This window comes from Meriones unguiculatus, chromosome X, assembly GCF_030254825.1.
Source record: "Meriones unguiculatus strain TT.TT164.6M chromosome X, Bangor_MerUng_6.1, whole genome shotgun sequence".
NCBI lineage: Eukaryota > Metazoa > Chordata > Mammalia > Rodentia > Muridae > Meriones > Meriones unguiculatus.
The window spans coordinates 77774144-77795039 of NC_083369.1; the positions used below are offsets into that span (position 1 = coordinate 77774144).

Consider the following 20896-nt stretch of genomic DNA (forward strand, 5'->3'; position numbering starts at 1 on the left):
CAACCAACCAATAATCAAATCCCTGACTAAATCTAATTAGTTAAGGAAGATAATAACTTGAAGTGCACATTATTAAAAAAAAGTTAGACAAAATCATACTTGAAAATTGTTACATGTTTAAAATGCCTAAAGCACTTTACTAACAGTTTTAAGACTATTAGGCTGAGCATGTAATACTTACTGAGTAGTCTGATCTAAGTAAGTAATAAGTCTGTCTGCTTCTTCTTCTAGGCGTTTATTAACATGATGAAGATACTCAGGAACCTACAAAGATAGTTTTTATATTATTGTTTTCCTCCCCTTAAAGCATTCAGAAAATGTCAAGTCCAAAAGATCCGGGAAACAGCCCCGTCAAATGTGACAAACAGGGTAGAATCATATGTAAAATTAGAGGTAGAGTTTATGATCCAGAATTCTGGCCTTTAAGAAGAGAGAAAAGAAAGGAGCACTTAAGTGAGAGAAGAAAGAGCATTACAATGCTGGGAATACAAATACAAAAAGGGAAGTTGGTGTTCTATAATGTAATGTCTATTGTAAGAGACAGTGTATTTATTAATCATGATTTTTAAATACCTCTCTTTCTTGCATTAACTTCTGACCTTCAGCTGCATAAAGACGGTTAGTTTCTTCCAAAAATCGTTGTTCAAAAGAGTCTTGGTAAATCTAGGAGGAGGGAAAAAAGTATTTGTTTATTCATTAAATATTTACTGAATGACTTCCATTTGAACTGTGTTTGAATAGCACTCTGACTGTGAAATTCAAACATCAGACTAGGAACAGTAATCAGATTTGAAAGTAGTGCAGTGAGTATAAATGTAACTTACTTGCAAATCAGACAGCATACTTAAAAGGCTTCGAAGTAAAGTTCTATCAATTGCTTCGCCATTCCGTTCTCTCTCAATCAGGAGAAGGATGCCCTCAATTGTTTTTGTTTGGACTTTTTGATCACTTATAATATGAGCCCTAAATAACTCTAATCCCATGTCCCTAAAATTAAAAAACAACAACAACAACAACAAAACTGTCATCTGGACTGGCAATACCATGTGTGAACAGGTTGAGTTAACTTAACACATGTTAACTGGGGCCTCAGACTTTGAAGCACTGATTATAAAAGCATAAAATCCACATTCAATTTTAAATAACATTATTAGATTAGATTGGAAACACATTTTGGCTTGCTAAATTTCTGGCTTCCTCCATAACTAGGTTTTAGTGCCTTTTTTTTCTCTCAAGGGTATCTTTTTCTTAGTCAAATCAAAAATAAAATTAGTTCAAAGACATAAAATAACTTCCACTATACTGGTATTGAAAATCTTTTTGGCTATTTTTTTTATTAACTGGTTTCAGTACTCTAAAATCAGTGAATTTCAATCATTACTCTAGGTATATGCTAAGCACCTGGTAAGGGACCAATTAATTTTATTTTCATGAACAGACTATAGCTACAAGAAAAGAGGTTAAACTTGATTATTCAGCAGCAATAAGATTCATGCATGGAAATTATTGAGTAAACTTTAATCTTCATAACTAACAAAGAAATGTCTCCATACACTATGTGGGGAAGTTAGCTATCTGCCATATTAGAACATAGTATTTATTTCTTCATACACCATGGGGAAAGTTAGCTATCTGCTGTATTAGAGCAGGCCAAAAAAAAAAAAAAAAAAAAAAATGAAAACACTCACACACATACTAACTGCTAGAACCCAAATGTGAAATTTTAGGAGAACAGTCTGATTACAGACTTGTTCTCTTTTGTTATAATAAACACTACAACAAAACAAAATTTTTCATAAATTTCTGGTATCCTTACCAAATGGAGGGTAGCATTGAATTCTGAAGAACATAAGTTCTATCCAGAAACAAAAAAATGCTCCTGATCATTATCTGTCAAATAAAAAGAAAAAAAAATCAAGCAATTTTTGTATATTTGAACTACAGCATTAGCTCTTAATAAATTAAGAATTTGAAAGATTTTATATAAATAGACTACTAGGATCCAACATGCAAATAAATACAACTAGCTGAGAATATGTGCTATAGATTTATCTTTAAACTATTCTAATTCTTTTGGTTTCTAGAGGACAGAGAATTAAGATGTTCCTCTGATGCCTTTGCTACTTAAGTAACTGAGAATGAAAACAGGAGGCAGACATGGTTATATGCCTATAATCCCAGAACTCAAGAGACCAAGTAAAGGTAGGAGGATCTTGAGTTTCAGGACAGTGTGTGCTATATAGTTAAGTTCTAGGCCAGCCTGTGCTACACAGAAAAAAAAAAAAAAAACAAAAAAACAAAACAAACAAAACAAACAAAACAACAACAGGGAATCCAAGGTATACTTTGTTTTTCCTTAGGAGCAAGGAGAGGGAATAAAAGTGCCTTAAACTGTATCCATGGCATTTAGGGGATTGTGAAGTGGATTTAAAGATTTCTATTTGCATTAATATAAAAGAATAAACTAATGCCAGGCTAGGGAAGAAGAGAAAATTTATTACCTAAACTAAAACACCAACTTTCACAAGTAATTAAATAATATGTGGAGATGTTGCCTATAAGACTGATAGAGGAAGATGCAACTTTAATGAAAAATAATTTTGGGTCAATACATAATTCAGCTAAAAATATAAAGGAAGTCAGGTGTGACAGCTGATGCATGTAATCCCCAGCACACTGGAGGCTGAGGCAGGGGAATTGCCATCAATCTGAGGCTAGAAACTATAGAGCTCAAGCTAGTCTGGATACAGAGTAAGAAAAACTCAATCTCAAAACAAAAACAAGACTCTAAAGTGAAAATAATTCTTAAAAGCAGGTTTAACTACACTCAAATACCTATAATTTACAGTTTTAAAAGACAAAAATTCAGCCAAAATTAGTTTCCAACTTAGAAAAAGAATAATTATAAAGAGCCCCCATATTACAAAACTTTTGTTCTTAAGTATTGTGTAATTACACAAGACAATGGGTTTCATTATACCATTTTCATATATGTATATTATTTCATTTGTTTCATACCATTTTCATAGATGCATAGTAAAAAGTTGTTATTTTATTCACCTATTTCTTTTGCAACAAGGCAGCTCAGACTGGCCTAGAATGTATAATACTTTGGTCTCAGTCTCCCAAGTGCTAGAACTCCAACTGACTATAAAATCTTGTTGCTGTTACTATACAATGCTCAGGATGCAACCTAGAGTATCACTAAAGGTAAGCTACTGCTTCATCACTCAGCTATACACCGATTCCTTCAACACAGCTGTCAAAATATTCTAGAACATGAACTTTTGCGAAATGAAGTATATAGTGCTATGTCTAACTTACCATTTGTCTACAATGATTTTGCCAGCATTTATCAATCTTTTTTAGAAAAAGAACACTATCCAATGAATCCATGAGACAGATGTTAAGGATATTTTAAAGTGTTTCATATAAGTAATAGATGTAATATAAAAACATACTTGTCTTAAATAGAGTATCCCATATGCTAAATGAAATTAAATAGGAATTATACAACATACTTCTATTTTCTAAACTTCAGAAATAATTATATCTCCCTTAAACTACCTTTAAATAGTGTTAAACATAACTGAGCATTATGTTTTTCTGCTTAAGATTTCCCTCAATGGAAATCTGCCAGGACAAAAGGTTAAGAGGAAAGTTTTACTTAAACAAATACCACACATGTAGATTTTGACTAATTAAAACTGAACAGTTTCAAACTTTGTTCTTTCCTTTTTAGAAATAACAAGACGGAAATAAATCTAACACCACAGGCATTCCATTTCAAATTAAGCTCACAAATGAGAGATAAATAGTAAAGAAAAATCAAAATTAAGGTATTTTATTTTGAGGGGCTGGAGAGGTTAAGTGGTTAAGAGTATGGATGCTATTCAAGAGGTTCTGAGTTCAATTCCCAGCAACCACATGGTGGCTCACAAGCATATACAAATGGGATCTAATGCCCTCTTCTGCCATGCAGACATACATACACAAAGTATTCACAGACATAAATATATAAACAAATCTTTAAAAAGGTATTTTGTTTTGAAAAAAGATATTCTCTGAATTGATTAATCTGTGCTTTGATGTGATCTTCACAGATCTGTCTCAGCTGCTTATACAAATTAGCAGAAATCTTGTAAGAACAAAGATTTTCTACAGCCTGCAAGACAAAACATATAATTTGTTAAGATAGGATAGAGTGGGAAGAGGGGAGTCTTAATTATCACAAGAAGTTATTATTTTGTTATATGCTATATCAGCTCATTGAAAATAACCTATTTGTCAATTAAAAAAAAATGGCAACAACCCAGGAGACTGAGGCAGGAAGATCAGATGTTTGAGGCTAGCCTGGAAAACCTTAGTCTCACACACATACATACAACATACACCCTCTAAAACAGCTACAAAGTAAAACAAGAAAAAATACTGCTGGGGGTGGTGAGTATCCCTGTAATCCCAGCACTGTGGGATGCAGAGGCAAGTGGATATCTGGAGTTCCAGCCAGCCTGCTCTACAAAGTGAGTCCAGGACAGCCAACGCTACACAGAGAAACCCTGTCTAAAAAAAGGAAAAAAGAAAAATACCAATGTGGGTGAATAACTTTTTCATTACCTCTGTACTACTGAAAAGTCCACATTTGTATCTTTATGATATACTATACTTTTGTTTAGACTATACTAAAGGTTAAGTATAAAGGGAAACATGCAAAGTTCTACCCTGTGAAGATACCCAATTCAGAGTACATATAAAAGCTCTTGTTACAAATGATATTATTTTTCATAAGCAGAATGCTATAAGTTTAAAAATAATCTTGCCTGTTTTTTTATGTATGAGATGGGCCATGAAAAACTGCAACTCAATTAAAACTTATTTATAGTTCATTGGACTTTCCTGAATACAAAAAGTGGAAATTATTGCTTCCAGTATTAAAATTAGTGTGGTATAAGTAAACACCATGAAATTCTCTAATGTTTCAGTTTATAAATAGTTGAATATAGGGGTTACAAGTTGGGCTTACAAATAATCAATAAAAAAATAAAGTAATTAAAAGAAAAACAAGTTGGGCTTAGAAGAACACTTGACTAAAGAGCTTGAGGCCCATATTCCATATTATGAACAACAAAATGAATGCATTTTTACTTCATTAGAGTACTTGAATGTATCCTCAAAAATTAACAGGATAAGTTCACATTTTGTGTGTTTCTAATTGTATCAAAAGCCTTTCAAGTTTAAAACAACAGGCATGGTAACAAGTATGTTAATCCATAATTGGCAATGGCTCAAATGTAACACCAAGATTCCTATCTCACCACAAGATAAAAAATTCCATTAAAAGGGACTGGGGGGTGTCCAAGTTCTGTTGGTCAGACTGGAATTTTGTAAATATGAAGCTGGATGTCACATTGCTAGTGATCACATTTTTAATAAATAAAGCTTTAAAAGGAGCCTACTTATTCCACTGGAGGAAAACCATCAAGTCTCAATAGGAGACGGTAGACCAATCAGATTTAACAGCCATGGAGAAATAGGAACACTGAGTCTCCCCTGAAAAAGACAGTTACAGACCACGTAATCTGGAGTTAGGTCACAAATGCCTAAAGTTGCACTTGTTTCATGTATTCCCCTACTCACACAGGTCCTAGGTGGGGTGTCTTCCTTCTTCCATTATAATACTTCTTGTTACTCTATCTGTGGTCTTTTTGAACGGCTGACTCATTTTATCAAGCATTTCTCATTTCCTGCTTAGGCTGTCAATATGACATAAACTTCATCTTTTCTACTTTCCCTACTTCTGATATTTCAATAAATCCTATTTCCTATTGTGTTCTCTTTTATCTCATAAAAGTTCTTGACACATCTATTTATCATCTCACATACGATACCTACCACATTTTCTGTTACTTTTCAACTAGGTACTACTTCTTCCAAATAAGGTAACTCCTTTCATTGCCACAGATTTGCCTAATGCTTCTTCTACCCATCACACTACACTGACTTGTCACTAAATCAGTACTCTTTCTTTTTATGTGTATATCCTGTCTCCTTGACTTTACTTAATGACAGAGTGATCACAGCCATAAGTTGATACTTTGAGTTTCAAAATGTGAGTGTTTATAATATACCCTGCATATTAGAAAGGACTTTTATTAGAATGAAAAACATGAGGAGAAAATTATAGTGTGAGCTAAGTGTTGTTACAGGCATAATCAGAGAGATACAACTACCTATCACAGCCCTTCGAAAGGGAAGTTAGGAGAAGTCTCCAAGTCTCCCCAAAGACCCAGAGTGAAATGGGTAGAGTGCTAATGAGAATGAGAAACAACAACAACAAAAATGAAGCTGAGCTTTACATATAGCCTCACCTATGCTTAGCTGAAAGGTGGTAGAGTAGACTATAGCTAGTACAGCTCAGTGGTAGACTATTTGGTTAGCATGAGTGAGGTCCTGGGTTCACAATCTAGTAAAAGACGGGGTGTAAACACAGGGTCTTAAAGCTTTTGAAGGTAGTCAGGCATAAAATGCAAACATTTCGCAAGCTTTTAACCCTTATTCTTCCAAATCCCAGGTCCTATCCTACAAAACCCATATATCACATTAAAAACACAAAACCCACCCTAACAACTTGTTTGGGGGAAAAAAGAAAATATATAAACAGAAAATGGAATGTAAATGTTTCATTAACAAAAACAGTAAGATAAAGAATTCCCACCAAGGTGCTAAACTCTTATAGGCCTACTATGACAGTTAGGTATTATTTTTCAAACTTATTTTTCTGTTTTTGAGACAGGGTTTTTCTTTGTAGCCCTGGTTGTCCTAGAACTCACTCTGTAGACCAGGCTGGCCTGGAACTCAAGAGATCCACCTGCCCTCTGCCTTCTCAAGTGCTGGGATTAAAGGTGTGTGTAACCACCACCCAGCTTATTTTTCAAACTTTTATATTTAAAAAAAGAAAACAAAAAATAAAATAAAGAAAGGAGGGGCTGGAGAGATGGCTCAGAGGTTAAGAGCACTGCCTGTTCTTCCAAAGGTCCTGAGTTCAATTCCCAGCAACCACATGGTGGCTCATTACCATCTATGATCTGGTGCCCTCTTCTGGCTTACAGGCATAAATGTAGGCAGAACATTGTATAAATAATAAATAAATATTAAAAAGAAAAAAGAAAGGAAAGCAAGTGGCTGGTTAGGTAACTCAGGAAGTAAAAGGCACTTGCCAAACATGAGGATGAGAGTTTCACTGATGAACTGACAAGGTTCCTCTGACCTCTAGAAGCATTCTGTGGCATGTGTCTCTTCCTCCCCCATTACACAGGGAAGCACACACAAATTAAAAATTAAGTAATTTTTTTTTTTTAAAGAGCTGGTTGTGGTGGGACATACCACTATGGATAAGTTCAATAAAACAAGGGACAGCTAATGTTGGTGATGATGTGGAATAAGAGAGACAAGCACATGGAAGGCAGAGGCAAGGGGATCTCTAGGAGCTCAAGAACAGTCGGATCTACATAGTAAGTTCAAGGCCAGCTAAGGCTATATATTGAAACCCTGTCTCAAAGAAAAGAAAAAAAAGGAAAAAAAGGGAAAGAAAAGAAACTGTGTATGGTAACATATGCTTTTAAGCCCAGCATTCAGGAGTGAGGCAGAAAATATCTTGACTCTAAGGACAGACTTAGCCTCAAAACACAAAAACATAATGCAAAAATTCAATAATGTATACCAATAAAATGAAGTCCCTGAAACTGACTGGACTTATTAGGCCCCTCTCTGACAGAATGCATAATAAAACCTAAAAATCCCTGACACAGAGAAAAGTTTAGCTACAAAGAAGACTCTGAAACCAAAATAGCTTCCCAGATGGGGTTTAGACAAACTGAGGTACATGGAAAAGACAGTCTCCAACCTGTTCAGCTGCCTGCAGGGTACTTGTGTTCCATGTTCCCAGCTTTGTGAGCTCTCTGTTACCCAGGCTGGGTGGGCTTTAGTGATAAAGCTATCTTTGAGGCATTTCTGTTCCTGTAAGTAACCCCTCACTCATACACTCCTGTAAATAACCCCAATAAAACTCATTGGTTCACCAAGTTGGACTTTGATGGTATCCAAACTTTGGTCTATCATGGGCTCCCCCTTTCTGGGGGTGAGTAGGTGTATGTTTTTTGCCACTCCCCAGGAAAAGTTTTGTCACTCAATATCACGTAGCAAACGGTGCTTCAATAAGATCAATTATCAAGGACCTTCATTGAGACTGTACACTTTAAAAATGATTAGAGACAATACTAATGATTCATTTTAAGGAGAAATATGTAACAGAATATGATCTTTTAAGCCATCAATGGACTCAGTCAGATGTGTTGCTCATATATGTAATCCTAACCTTGAAGCAATTAGACTGCCAGGAGTTCAAAATCATCATAGGCTACACAGAGTTCTAGGGACAGCCTGGGTTAGGAGTCCCTATCTCAAAATAATAAAAACGGCTGGAGATGGCTCAATGGTTAAGAGTACTTGTTGCTTCTGCAGAGGACCCAAGGTTCCATTCCCAGCACTCACAAGACAACTAACAAATATCTGTTAATGTTTCTGGTATCTGAAGGCACTGTATACATGTGGTATACAGACAAACAGGAAGGCACAATACCCAAATACATTAAGTTAAAATAAATCTCAAAACACAACAAAAAAAAGGACAAACAGGTGACATCCGCTAAACTTTGAGAAACCAATTTGGAGTAATCAAAACTGTTAAAAATTTTAAGTGTTCTCCTATAACTACTGACTGCTTAGGTAACCACATTTTACAACTGATGATAATCTACACTGAGAGAGAGATGCAGCTTCATTCTCATAGAATTTCAGGTTATTAAGAAAGGTAATTTTAAAATTTCAGAAACAATTATCATTAAAGTACAGTTTTGAAAAGACAATAGGCCAGGAACAAATTAATCCCAATACTTGGAATGCAGAGGCAGGTTGATCTCAGTGAGGGCAGGTTGGTCTACACAATGCAGTCAAGGACAGCCAGGTATATACAGTGAGACCCTATCTCAAAATAAAATTAAAAATAAATAAATTAAAGTGATGGGTATGGTGGCACCCACCTTGAATCTCAGAACTCAGGAGGCAGAGGCAGGTGGATCTCTGTGAGTTTGAGGCCAGCCTGCTCTACAAATCGAGTCCAGAACAAATATAGATACTCTACAGAGAAACCTTGCCTAAAACAAACAAATAAGCCGAGTGTGATAGCAGGCAAAGACAGACAGATGTTTATGAATTTGAGGCTACCCAACTCTACACAGTGAATTCCAGGACAGCTAGAGCTATGTTCAGAGGGAACCTATCTGAAAAAAAAAATCAAATAAAAAATAATGAAGAAATAAAGAAAAAAAAAGTGCTTACTGAAAACATTAGCACAATGTGTTATTTTCTAGAAATTAAACTCTCATCACAAAATAATCTTGAGATGAAGGAACATTTACAAAACAATAATTAAAAATTCTATTTTAGCAGGCTGGAGAGAAGGCTGGGGTTGAGAGCACTGGCTACTCTTATAGAGTTCCTGAGTTCAATTTCCAGCAACCACATCATGGTGGCTCACAACCATATTCTGGAGAGCAGGTGTACATGAAGGTAGAACACATATTATATATATATATATATATATATATATATATATATATATTAAACATATCTTTTTTAAAAATCTGCTTTAGCTTTAAAAACTGCTTCCAAATTTACTATAAATGTGAGGTACCATGAAAAATATAGATACTTGGAGCTTTATCTCTTTGAGGTTGTTTTGAGACAAGGTTTCCCTATGTAAAACAGTCTTGGCTCTGAAATCAAAATCCTCCTGCCTCAGCTATAACTAGGTACTTGTGAATTTAGGACAAAAAAAATACAACTGAACATCAGCAAGTAAAATGCAAGTACAAGAAAGCAAAGATAGGAGCTATAGGCAGGTGGATCCCTATGAATTCAAGGCCAGCCTGATCTACAAAGTTGGTCTAGGACAGCCAGAACTACACTGAGAAACCCTGTCTCAAAGAAAAAAAAAAGGGGGGGGGAAGCAAAGTTAGATGCAAAACACTTGTGGGTGCTCTTAAACAATTACCAAAAATAGCATATCAAGGGAGAGATCTTCAAATCAAAAACTCAGGGAAAATAATTAAGGTGAATAGGGCTCCTTAACTGCTACAATCATTATATACTATAAATTTGAAATATACAATACTGCAATTACACAAGCTGTGCTTCCATCAGCATACCCAAATAAAGACTGCATATACAAATGGAAACAGAACAGCTGTTCCCAATAAGATTTTTTCATAAAGTAATACACTTCAGTTGCTTTCAACACTGCTGTTACAGTGGGTATTTAAGGTTCCGTGGTGTTATTTATTAGTGGAGGAGCACAGTAGTGGAAAATCTCCAGGAGTAAGAATCAAACATCTTAGTTTGACTTTTCCTGTTCAGCCACTAACTTTAGGTGGGTTGCTTAAATTCGGAGAGTCTCCTTGTTGATAAAGTGTAGATAAGAATTAATCCTTTAAGAGTTTCAGTATTGCTTAAACAAACTACTGGAAAACAGATCTGCTTTGCAGATTACATACATGGTATGTGGACCTCATGGACTCTAAGACCTTTCTTACTCTAATTTCTTAATTCTACTTTTGTTATTTTACAATTCAGGAAGTCTATACTGTACCAAAAGAGCCAAATGAGGACTGACCCTTAAGTAACAGCTCAGTATTACCACTGGCTGTCACTTATACTGCATCACTACCTGCTGAACACTGACTCATTTAATTTTCACAGCAACAAAAACCAGTGATCTCAATTTAACAAATTACAGATTTAAGGAGTCTAAGATAGCAGTGACCAGCACACCATATCTGAGCGGCACAGGATCCAAAACTCCAAAATTGGTGAGTGGAGGGGCAGCTGAAGCCAGAACACTGACATTGAAGATTCCTATGCAAGAGGGAACAACCTATTAGCTGGGACAGTTTGGATCCAGGTCACTGGTAGACGTCTCTGTCTCTGGGGACTGGGTGGCGAGTATTCAAAACTCCTGCACTTCCCCTTGCCCCTAAGCACAGGCCTACATGCTCAGCAGAGGAAGCCTGCAGTGGCCACTGCCCCAAGCACGAGCTTCCCTGTTCTTATGCTGTAGCTAGCCTAAGCAGGAGCCTCCTTGCTCCAAGAATGAAATGGCAGAGGCCGGTCTCCCAAGCAGAAGCCTCAGTGCTAGGTGACTGAGACAGCAGAGGCAGCTATGCCAAGTACATATCTCCCTGCCCAGCGGTCGCCACACAGTGGACACCACTAAACACTCTCATTTGTCCCTGCGGGCCCAAATCTCAGAGTAAAGAACAGGGGAAGCCCTATGCTTTCCGATTAGGCCCTGTGAGGGAGTGAGTGCGCCTTCAAGTGAGTGTTTACAGAACCACAGATCCAGGGTCCCTGTACACTAGCAGCCAGACATCTGATCCCTCCTGCTCACACCCTCACTATGGGTAACACAGGGATCCTTAGGACAGCATTCTCAACACTGAAACCCCTGTTTTGTGGGTCTACCAGTGGATTCCCGGCAAAGAATTCCTAGAGCCCAGACAGATCTGAATATCTAGAGGACAGTAAGACAGGCCTGTAGGCCACTGAGGTAATTGAGAGTACCTGTGAATGCACCTTGCCCCAGCAAACAGCACCAGCATCCACTACTTAACCTCCTCCCTTCTAGGCATCTAAATACTCTAGCACCCTGTCCTTCAAGGCATACTTCCAAGCACAAACCCAGGGTGCACACATGAGCCTGAAGCCTTCCTCCCTTAGCTACAACTAAAACACCAACACCTACTCTTGAACCATTGGACCCCTCTCATCTTCCTGAAGAATGTTCCAGACACCAGATAGAGATGGACCCAGTCTGAAGTACAGACTCCAGGAACAAACAGAGAAGGCTACAGATAAACAGATGGCTAGAGGTCGGCATAAGAACACATCCAACAAAAAATCAGGACATCATGGCTTCACCAGCAACCCCCAAAATCAAGTCATATGCTAATTTATCAGAAACACAGGAAAATGACCTCAAATCCATGCTTTCAAATCTATGCTAATCCAGTTATTAGAGGCACATAAAGAGGAAATGAACAAAGCTCTCAAAGAAATACAGGCAACTACAGCCAAATAAACAAAGGCATATGCAGAGGCATGCAGAGAGGAAATGAACAACAAAAAATAGAGGTCACCATGGAAAGACTGGAATCTACATTCAAACAGATGAAGGAAATGATGTAAGACACGAAAACAGATTTAGAATCAATAAAGAAAACACAGAGAAAACCCTGGAGCTGGAGAACTTAAGAGACATGATCAGGAACCACAAAGGTAAGCATCACCAATAGAACACAAGAGATGGGAGAGAGAATCTCAGGTGCTGAATATACAATTTCAGAAATTGACACATCTCTCAAGAAAAAGTAAAATTGGAAGAGTTCCAAACGCAAAACATCCAAGAAATAAAGGACATCATGAAAAGATGAAATCTATAATTAATAGGAACAGACGAAAAAGAAGATTCCAGGCTCCAAGGTCCAGAAGATATTTTCAAGAAAATCGTAGATTTTCCCAACTTAAAGAGATGTCCATAAACATACAAAAGGCCTACAGACACTAAATAGACTCGACCAGAAAAGAAAATCCTCACATCACAAATAGTCAAAACACTAAATCTACAGGACAAAGAAAAAAATATTAAAAGCACCAAGGGAAAAAGGCCAAGTAACATATAAACATAGACCTACCATAATCACATCAGACTTCTCAACAGTAACTATGAAAGCCAGAAGGGCCTAAGCAGATGTCATGCAGACTCCAAGAGACCACAGATACCAACCCAGACTACTATACCCAGAACAGCTTTCAATCAACATAGAGGGAGAAAACAAAATATTCCATTACAAAACTAAATTTAAACAATATATGCACAGCATAGTAGTATCTACAGATTATACTAGAAGGAAACTCCAATCCAACAAAATCAACTACACCCAAGAAAACACAGGATATAGGTAACTTCACAAAAAAAAGTTAAAAGAAAGCACAGAAATACAGTAATACCAGCAACTCCACAATAAAAGGAAACTAACATTCATCGGTCACTATTATCCATCAACATCAACAGACTCAACTCTGTAATAAAAAGACACAGTCTGATCAAATTATTGGGGAAACAGGTCCAACATCCTGCTGCATCCAAGAAACACACCTGCCAAAAAAGATAAAAACTATCTCAGAGTAAAGGAATGAAAAAAGGCTTTGCAATCAAACGGACTCAGAAAAGAAGCTGGGGTAGCTATCCTATTATCCAATAAAATAGACTTTCAACCATCTGAAAGACTCTTAACTAGCAGTGTTTTCAAAGCAAAGACTCATGACCAAACCTTTGGCAGAGTACAGGGAATCATAAGAAAGAAGGGGAGTTAGTCTGATGGGGAAAGGATAGGAGCTCCACAAGGACCAAATATATCTGGGCACAGGGTCTTTTCGGAGACTGACATTCAACCAAAGACCATGTATGGATATAACCTAGAACCTCCACTCAGATGTAGCCTGTGGTAGCTCAGTAACCAATTGGTTTCCCAAAGTGAGGGGAACAAGGACTATTTCTAACAGGAACTCAATGACTGGCTCTTTGGTCTCCCCACCCCCAAAGGGAGGAGCAGTCCTGTTAGGCCACAGAGGAGGGCTTTGCAGCCAGTCCTGAAGATACCTGATAAAACAGGATCAGATGAATGGGGAGGAGGTCCCCCCTATCAGTGGACTTGGAAAGGGGCACGGTGGAGATGAGGGAGGGAGGGAGGGACTGGGAGGGAATGAGGGATCGGGACACGGCTGGGATACAGTTAATAAAATGTAACTGATAAAAAAAAAAACTGAACTTTAAAAAAAAAAAAAGAGAGAAGGAGGGACACTTCATTCTCAAAGAAAAAAGCCACCAGGGAAGACTTCACAATCCTGAACATCTCTGCCCCAAATACAAGAGCACCTGCATTTGTAAATGAAACATTAAAGCTTAAATTACACATTGATCCCAACATCATAATAGTGGGAGATATTCCACTATCACCAAGGGACAGATCATCTATTGAGAAGATAAACAGGGAAATAATGACACTTAGAGATATCCTAAATTAAATGAACCTAATAGATGTCTACAGAACTTTTCACCCAAACACAAAAGAGCATACCTTCTTTTCAGCACCTCATGGAACCAACCTTCTCAAAAATTGACGATACAGTCAGGCACAAAGCAAGCCTCAACAGATAGGAGAAGATCAAAATAATCCCTTGTATCCTGTCAGACCACCATGGCCTAAAACTAGACCTCAACAACAACAGAAATAACAAAAAGCCTACATATGCATAGAAACTAAACAACTCTCTACTCAATGACAGCTTGGTCAAGGAAGAAAAGAAAAAAAAGATAAGAGAATTCCTAAGATTCAATAAAAATGAAGGCACAACTTACCCAAATATATGGGACACAATAAAACTGGTGCTAAGGGGAGAGTTCATAGCACTAAATGCCTTTATAAAGAAGTTGGAGAAATCTTATTCAAGAAAATTAGCAGCACACCTAAAAGCCCTAGGGGGAAAAAAAGAAGTAGACACACCCAAGAGTAGAATATTGAAAATAATCAAATTCAGGACTGAAATCAATGAATTAGAAACAAAGAAAACAATTCAAAAAAAAAAAATCAATGAGACCAAGAGCTCGTTCTTTGAGAAAATCAACAATCCCTTAACCACATTAACTAAAAGGCAGAGAGATATTATCCAAATCAGCAAAACCAGAAATGGAAAGAGGGACATAACAACACTGAGGAAAGCCAAACAATTACTAGGTCTTACTACAAAAGCCTATATGCCACAAAATTTGAAAATCTAAAGGAAATGGATACTTTTCTTGATAGATTCTATTTACCAAAATTAAATCAAGATCCGGTAAATATAGTAAATAGTCCTAAATCCCCCAAGGAAAAAGAAGCAGTCATCAACAGTCTCCCTTCCAAAAAAAGCCCAGGGCCAGATGGTTTCAGCACAGAATTCTATCAGACCTTCAAAGAATAGCTAACTCCAATTCTCCCTCACACTATTCCACAAAATAGAAACAGCAGGAACATTACTAAACTCATTTTATGAAGCCACAGTCACCTTGATACCTAAACCACACAAAAACCCAATAAAATAAGAGAACTTCAGACATATCTCTCTTAAGAACATTGATTCAAAAATAGTCAACAAAATACTTGAAAACCTTATCTAACAACACATGAAATATATCATCCTCCATGACCAGTAAGCGTCATCCCAGGCATGCAGGGGTGGTTCAATTTATGGAAATCCATCAATGTAATCCATCTTATAAACAAGCTAAAGGAGAAAAACCATATGATCATCTCCTTAGATGCCAAAAAAGCATTTGACAAAATCCAACACCCATTCATGTTTAAAGTCGTGGAGAGATCAGGGATAAAAGGCACATACCTAAACATAGTAAAGGCAATATACAGCAAGCCTATATCCAACATTAAGCTAAATGGAGAGAAACTTAAAGCAATCTCACTGAAATCAGGGAAAGGTAAAGCTGCCCACTCTCTCTCTCTATCTCTTCAGCATAGTACTTGAAAAGTCCTAGCTAGAGCAATAAGACAACTAAAAGAGATCAAGTGGATACAAATCTGAAAAGACCAAGTCAAAGTATCACTATTTGCAGATGATAGGGTAGTATACACAAGCGACCCCAAATACTCTACCAGAGAACTCCTTCAGCTGATAAACACCTTCAGCAAGTGGCTGGATATAATATTTACTCAGAAAAATCAGTAGCCCTCCTGTTTACAAAAGACAAAAGGGCTAAGAAAGAAATTAGGGACACTGCACCCTTCACAATAGCCACTAACAACAAAGTACCTTGGTGTAACTCTAACCAAGCAAATGAAAGACCTGTTTAAAAAAAACTTCAAGTCTCTCAAGAAATTGAAGAAGATATCAGAAGATGGAAAGATCTCCTACACTCATGGATCAGAAGGATTAATATAGTGAAGATGGTCATCCTGCCAAAATTGCATTGAATGCAATTCCCATCAAAATACTAAAACTCTTTATAGATCTTGAAAGGACAATTCTCAGCTTCATACGGAAAAATGAAAAACTCAAAATTGCTAAAACAACCCTCTACAATAAAAGATCTTCTGGAGGTATCTCCATCCCTGATCTCAAGCTATACTATAGAGCAACAGTAATAAAAACTGCATGGTACTGGCATAGAAACAGAATGGTGGATCAATGAAATCAAATAGAAGACCCAGAAATGAACCCACACACTTATGGACACCTGATTTTTGACAAAGATGCCAAAACCATACAATGAAAAAGGAGCATATTCAACAAATGGTGCTGGTCTAATTGGATGTCTACATGTAGAAAAATGCAAATAGATCTATTCTTATCACCCTGCACAAAACTAATGTCCAAGTGGATCAAAGACCTCAACATAAAACCAGACACACTAAACCTGTTAGAAGAAAAAGTGGGGAATACCCTTGAACTCATTGGCACAGGAGACAACTTCCTGAACAGAACACCAACAGCACAGACTCTAAGAGCAACAATCAATAAATGGGAACACCAACAGCACAGACTCTAAGAGCAACAATCAATAAATGGGACCTCATGAAACTGAAAAGCTTCTGTAAAGCAAAGGACATGGTTGTCAAAACAAAATGCCTACAGATTGGGAAAGGATCATTACCAACCCTATATCTGACAGAGGCCTAATATGCAGAATATATAAAGAACTGAATAAGATAAAAAGCAAGAAATCCAATTAGAAAATGGGGTAAACAGAGAATTCTCAATAGAGGAATATCAAAAGGCAGAGAAACGCTTAAAGAAATGCTCAACTTCCTTGGTCATCAGGGAAAATGCAAATCAAAATGACCCTGAGGTTTCACCTTACAGCTGAATGGCTAAGATCACTCAAGTGACAACACACGCTAGAGAGTATGTGGAGAAAGGGGAACCCTCCTTCACTGCTGGTGGGAATGTAAACCTGCACAACCACTTTGGAAATCAATCTGACTCTTTCTCAAAAAATTAGGAGTAGTGATACCTCAAGATGTAGCCATACCACTCCTAGGCATATATCCAAAATATGCTCAAGTATACAACAAGGACATTTGCTCAAACATGTTCATAGTTTTTATTCGTAATTGCCAGAACCTGGAAACAACTCAGATGTCCATCAACGGAGGAATGGATACAGAAATTGTGGTACATTTACACAATGGAATACTACTCAGCAATTTAAAACAAGGAAATCATGAAATTTGCAGGTAAATGGGAAATAGAAAAGATTTTGAGTTAGGTATCCTAGAAGCAGAAAGACACACACGGTATATGCTCACTTATAAGTGGATATTAGACATACAATATAGGATAAACATACTAAAATCTGTACAACTAAAGAAGCTAGGCAAGAAGAAGGACCCTGGGTAAGATGCTCAATTCTCACTCAGAAAGTCAAATGAGATGGACATCAGCAGAGGGAGAAAACAGGGAACAGGACAGGAGCCTACCAAAGAGGGCCTCTGAAAGACTTTACTCAGCAGGGTATCAAGGCAGATGCTGAGACTCATATCTAAACTTTGGGCTGAGTGCTGAGAATCTTATGAAAGAAGGGTGAGATAGAAAGACCTAGAAGGGATAGAAGCTCCAGAAGGAGAGCAACAACAACAAAAAATCTGGGCACAGGGGTATTTTCTGAGACTGATACTCCAACTAAGGACTATGCATGGAGATAACCTAGAACCCCTGAACAGATGTAGCCCATGGCAGCTTAGCCTCCAAGTGGGTTCCCTAGCAATGGAACAGGGAATGTCTCAGACATGAACTCAGTGGCAGGCTCTTTTATCACCTCCCCCTGATGGGGAAGCAGCCTTACCAGGCCACAGAGGACAATGCAGGCAGTCCTGATGAGACCTGACAGGCTAGGGTCAGAGGGAAGGGGAGGAGGACTTCCCCTATTAGTGGATCTGGGGAGAGTCAGGGGAGGAGATCAGGGAGAGAGAATGTGATTGAGAGGGGATGAGAAAGCAGGCTACAGCTGGAATACAAAGTAAATAAACTGTAATTAATAAAACAATAAATTTTTTACAAATACAAATAGGACACATTGGTTGGGAATGTTCTGTGTTAATTAATAAAATTTAGGAACAAAAATAATAAATAGGTTTTTAAAAAGCTATACTATGGGTTGTAAAGGATGTGACTAATGCTACCATCAGCTTAATTTTTATCATTAGTGCTTCATTATAGTGTTTTTTTTATTTTGTTTTACAAACATCTTATTGATTCTTTTTTTAGCAAGCTAGAGAAGAAAAAAAAGGGCAGATACTAGTTTCCCTCTTTTCTAATGAGGAAACTAAAGTGGAACATGTTTATTGTTTTGCCCAACATTAAAAGGGCAGTAGTAGTTAAAATTAAATCCCAAATGTTTCTTCTAACTCCTAATCCAGAGTTTGGTCATCAACATATTCACTCTACAACTAAAATGCAAAAACTACAAATGCTGAGATATTGAACCAACATTATTTCTTACAATTTTTTGTTGTGAGCCTAGTCTTTAACAGTTGAGCCATCTCTCCAGCTAATTTCTTACAAGTTTTACTAAATACAAAAACCCTAAAACAGTCTATGTAATCAGAAATATTTTAAATATCAAGTGGCTGATTATGGAAGGGAAAATAATTTTAATTACTTCTGTTAAAACCAATGAGGAAAACTCTTGGTAACAGTAAATCTGAATGAGTAACTGCTCTTGGCATTATCCTGAACATTTCAAGTAAACACTGGTTTTCAATCAGAAGAAAAAAACAACAACAAAAAACATGAACCTTGGACTAAGGTGATAGACTACAGGCACTGCTCACTTCTGAAGTAAGGTATACTTTGAAGACCAGGAGATGGAAGAAGCTCAAAAAAAGTGCAAAAAGCTACCACTGAAAATGAGGCAGCTGCCAGTTGCAGTGGCACACGTCTCTGATCCCAGAGCCCCAGAAAGCACAGCAGGTGGATCTCCTGTGAGTTTGAAGCCAACCTGATGAGTCCAGGATAGCCAAGCTACACAGAGAAATTCTGTCTCAAAAAAAAAAAAAAAAAAAGATTGAGGCAGAGAGGGGCTGGAGAAATGGCTCAGCAGTTAGGAGCACTGCCAACATGTTCCTCTAAAGGACCCAAGTTCAATTTCCATAACTTACATGGCAGCTCACACCTGTCTATCACTCCAGTTCCAGGCATGTGCATATATATATGCATGCAGGCAAAATACCATACACATAAAATAAAATTTAAAAAAACTGAGACAGGGCCAACAAGATGGCTCATTGGGTAAATGTGCTTTCCACCAAACACAATAACCTGGAGTATGCTCCTTGGAACACATGTGGAAGAAGAGGCGAATTTCTCCAAGTTGTCCTCTGACTTCCACATGTTTACTGGGAACTAACACGCTTCTTTGCACACTCACATGGACACACACACCCTTTTCTCCCCTCTCTCTGTCATAACCACAAACACAATTTTTTAAAATCGAGTTCTTTAAAGAAGGAAGATGGTAGCAAGATGGCTCAGCAGGTAAAGGCACTTACCGTCAAGCCTAATGACTTGTGGTCAATCCCTGGGACCCACAAGGTAGAAGGAAAGAAGTGACCTTTGTAAATTGTCCTCTGATCTCCACACATGGCTTACCCATACACATATACATAAAGAACAAATGAATTTAATTAAAAAAAAAAAGAATAATGCAGAAAAGGGATGCGAGAATGTGAAGAGTTGCATGCTGTGAGTACTTTCTTTCCTGTCAGTGGGTAACAGAACTAAGCAAGAACTGCCACAAAAGAAATGATATCCTACAGAAAACATTTCTAAGATCTGTGCTATAGCATTCGACACTAGGTTGTACCATTAAGTCCTTATCAGAACTATTCAATTCTGTAGCCCCAGTTCAAGGAAGATTTGCAATGATCAGAAAACAGAATGCACCAATTAACTAGTAAGTGTCCGAAAAGTCTACTGAAAAACAGGTTTCAGAAACTTAAAATGCAAGGGGCTAGAGAAATGGATTAACAGTTAAAAGCACTTCTTCATGACCCAAGTTTGAGTCCCAGCACCATGTCAGACAGCTCACAACCGCCTATGATTCCAAAGGGATCCTAAGCCTCTAGCCTCCAAGAGCACCTGCACTCAATTGTGTGTGCAAGCTCCCAAGCATACACACAGACTTAAAAATAAAAAATAAATCTTCAAAGAAAGGAAAATACAAATGCACCCCATCTCGACTTATATTAGTTAAATCTGGTTGACAGACTAATACATACCTGGTAGAGTTCTTCTAAATTGTACTTAATTGAAGTACTATTCTGAATAGCTTCCACTGCTTCTTTTAGCTTTTGCCATGTCTCATCTGTATAGTTTTCTGGTAATTTAGGCTTATCTAAATAATATGCAAAAAAATTAGAAAAGTATTCAGGATACAGTAACTAAAAAACACAAAATACAACAGCATTGCTGTTTTAGGATCTTTTTAATATCTCAAATTAATTATGGTATATTAAAATTTGGTATAAACAGAATTTTTTGTTTGGTTTTATTTGAGATTTTTTTTTCAAGACAGGGTTTCTCTGTGTAGCTTTGGCTATCCTCACCTCACTCTGTAGACCAGGCTGGTCTTGAACTCAAAGGGATACCCCTGCCTCTGCTGGGATTATAAGTGTGCGCCAATGCACCTGGCTCTATAAATGGAATTTAAGAGGCCACCTATGAAAATTGA

At 37.3% G+C, this 20896-nt stretch overlaps 1 protein-coding gene across 6 annotated transcripts in view; it reads right to left on the reverse strand.

Moving 5' to 3' along the window:
• Window positions 1-20896, reverse strand: part of Cul4b (cullin 4B) — a 105473-nt gene that overhangs the window by 14317 nt on the left and 70260 nt on the right. For all 6 annotated transcript variants that reach the window (XM_060374500.1, XM_060374499.1, XM_060374498.1 and 3 more), the window contains 7 exons: window positions 20445-20560; window positions 4062-4165; window positions 3325-3394; window positions 1817-1890; window positions 825-987; window positions 574-663; window positions 182-264 (listed from right to left, as the gene is read on the reverse strand). In XM_060374500.1, coding sequence (XP_060230483.1) covers window positions 182-264; window positions 574-663; window positions 825-987; window positions 1817-1890; window positions 3325-3394; window positions 4062-4165; window positions 20445-20560 — 700 coding nt within the window. The remainder of the gene's footprint in view (window positions 1-181; window positions 265-573; window positions 664-824; window positions 988-1816; window positions 1891-3324; window positions 3395-4061; window positions 4166-20444; window positions 20561-20896) is intronic.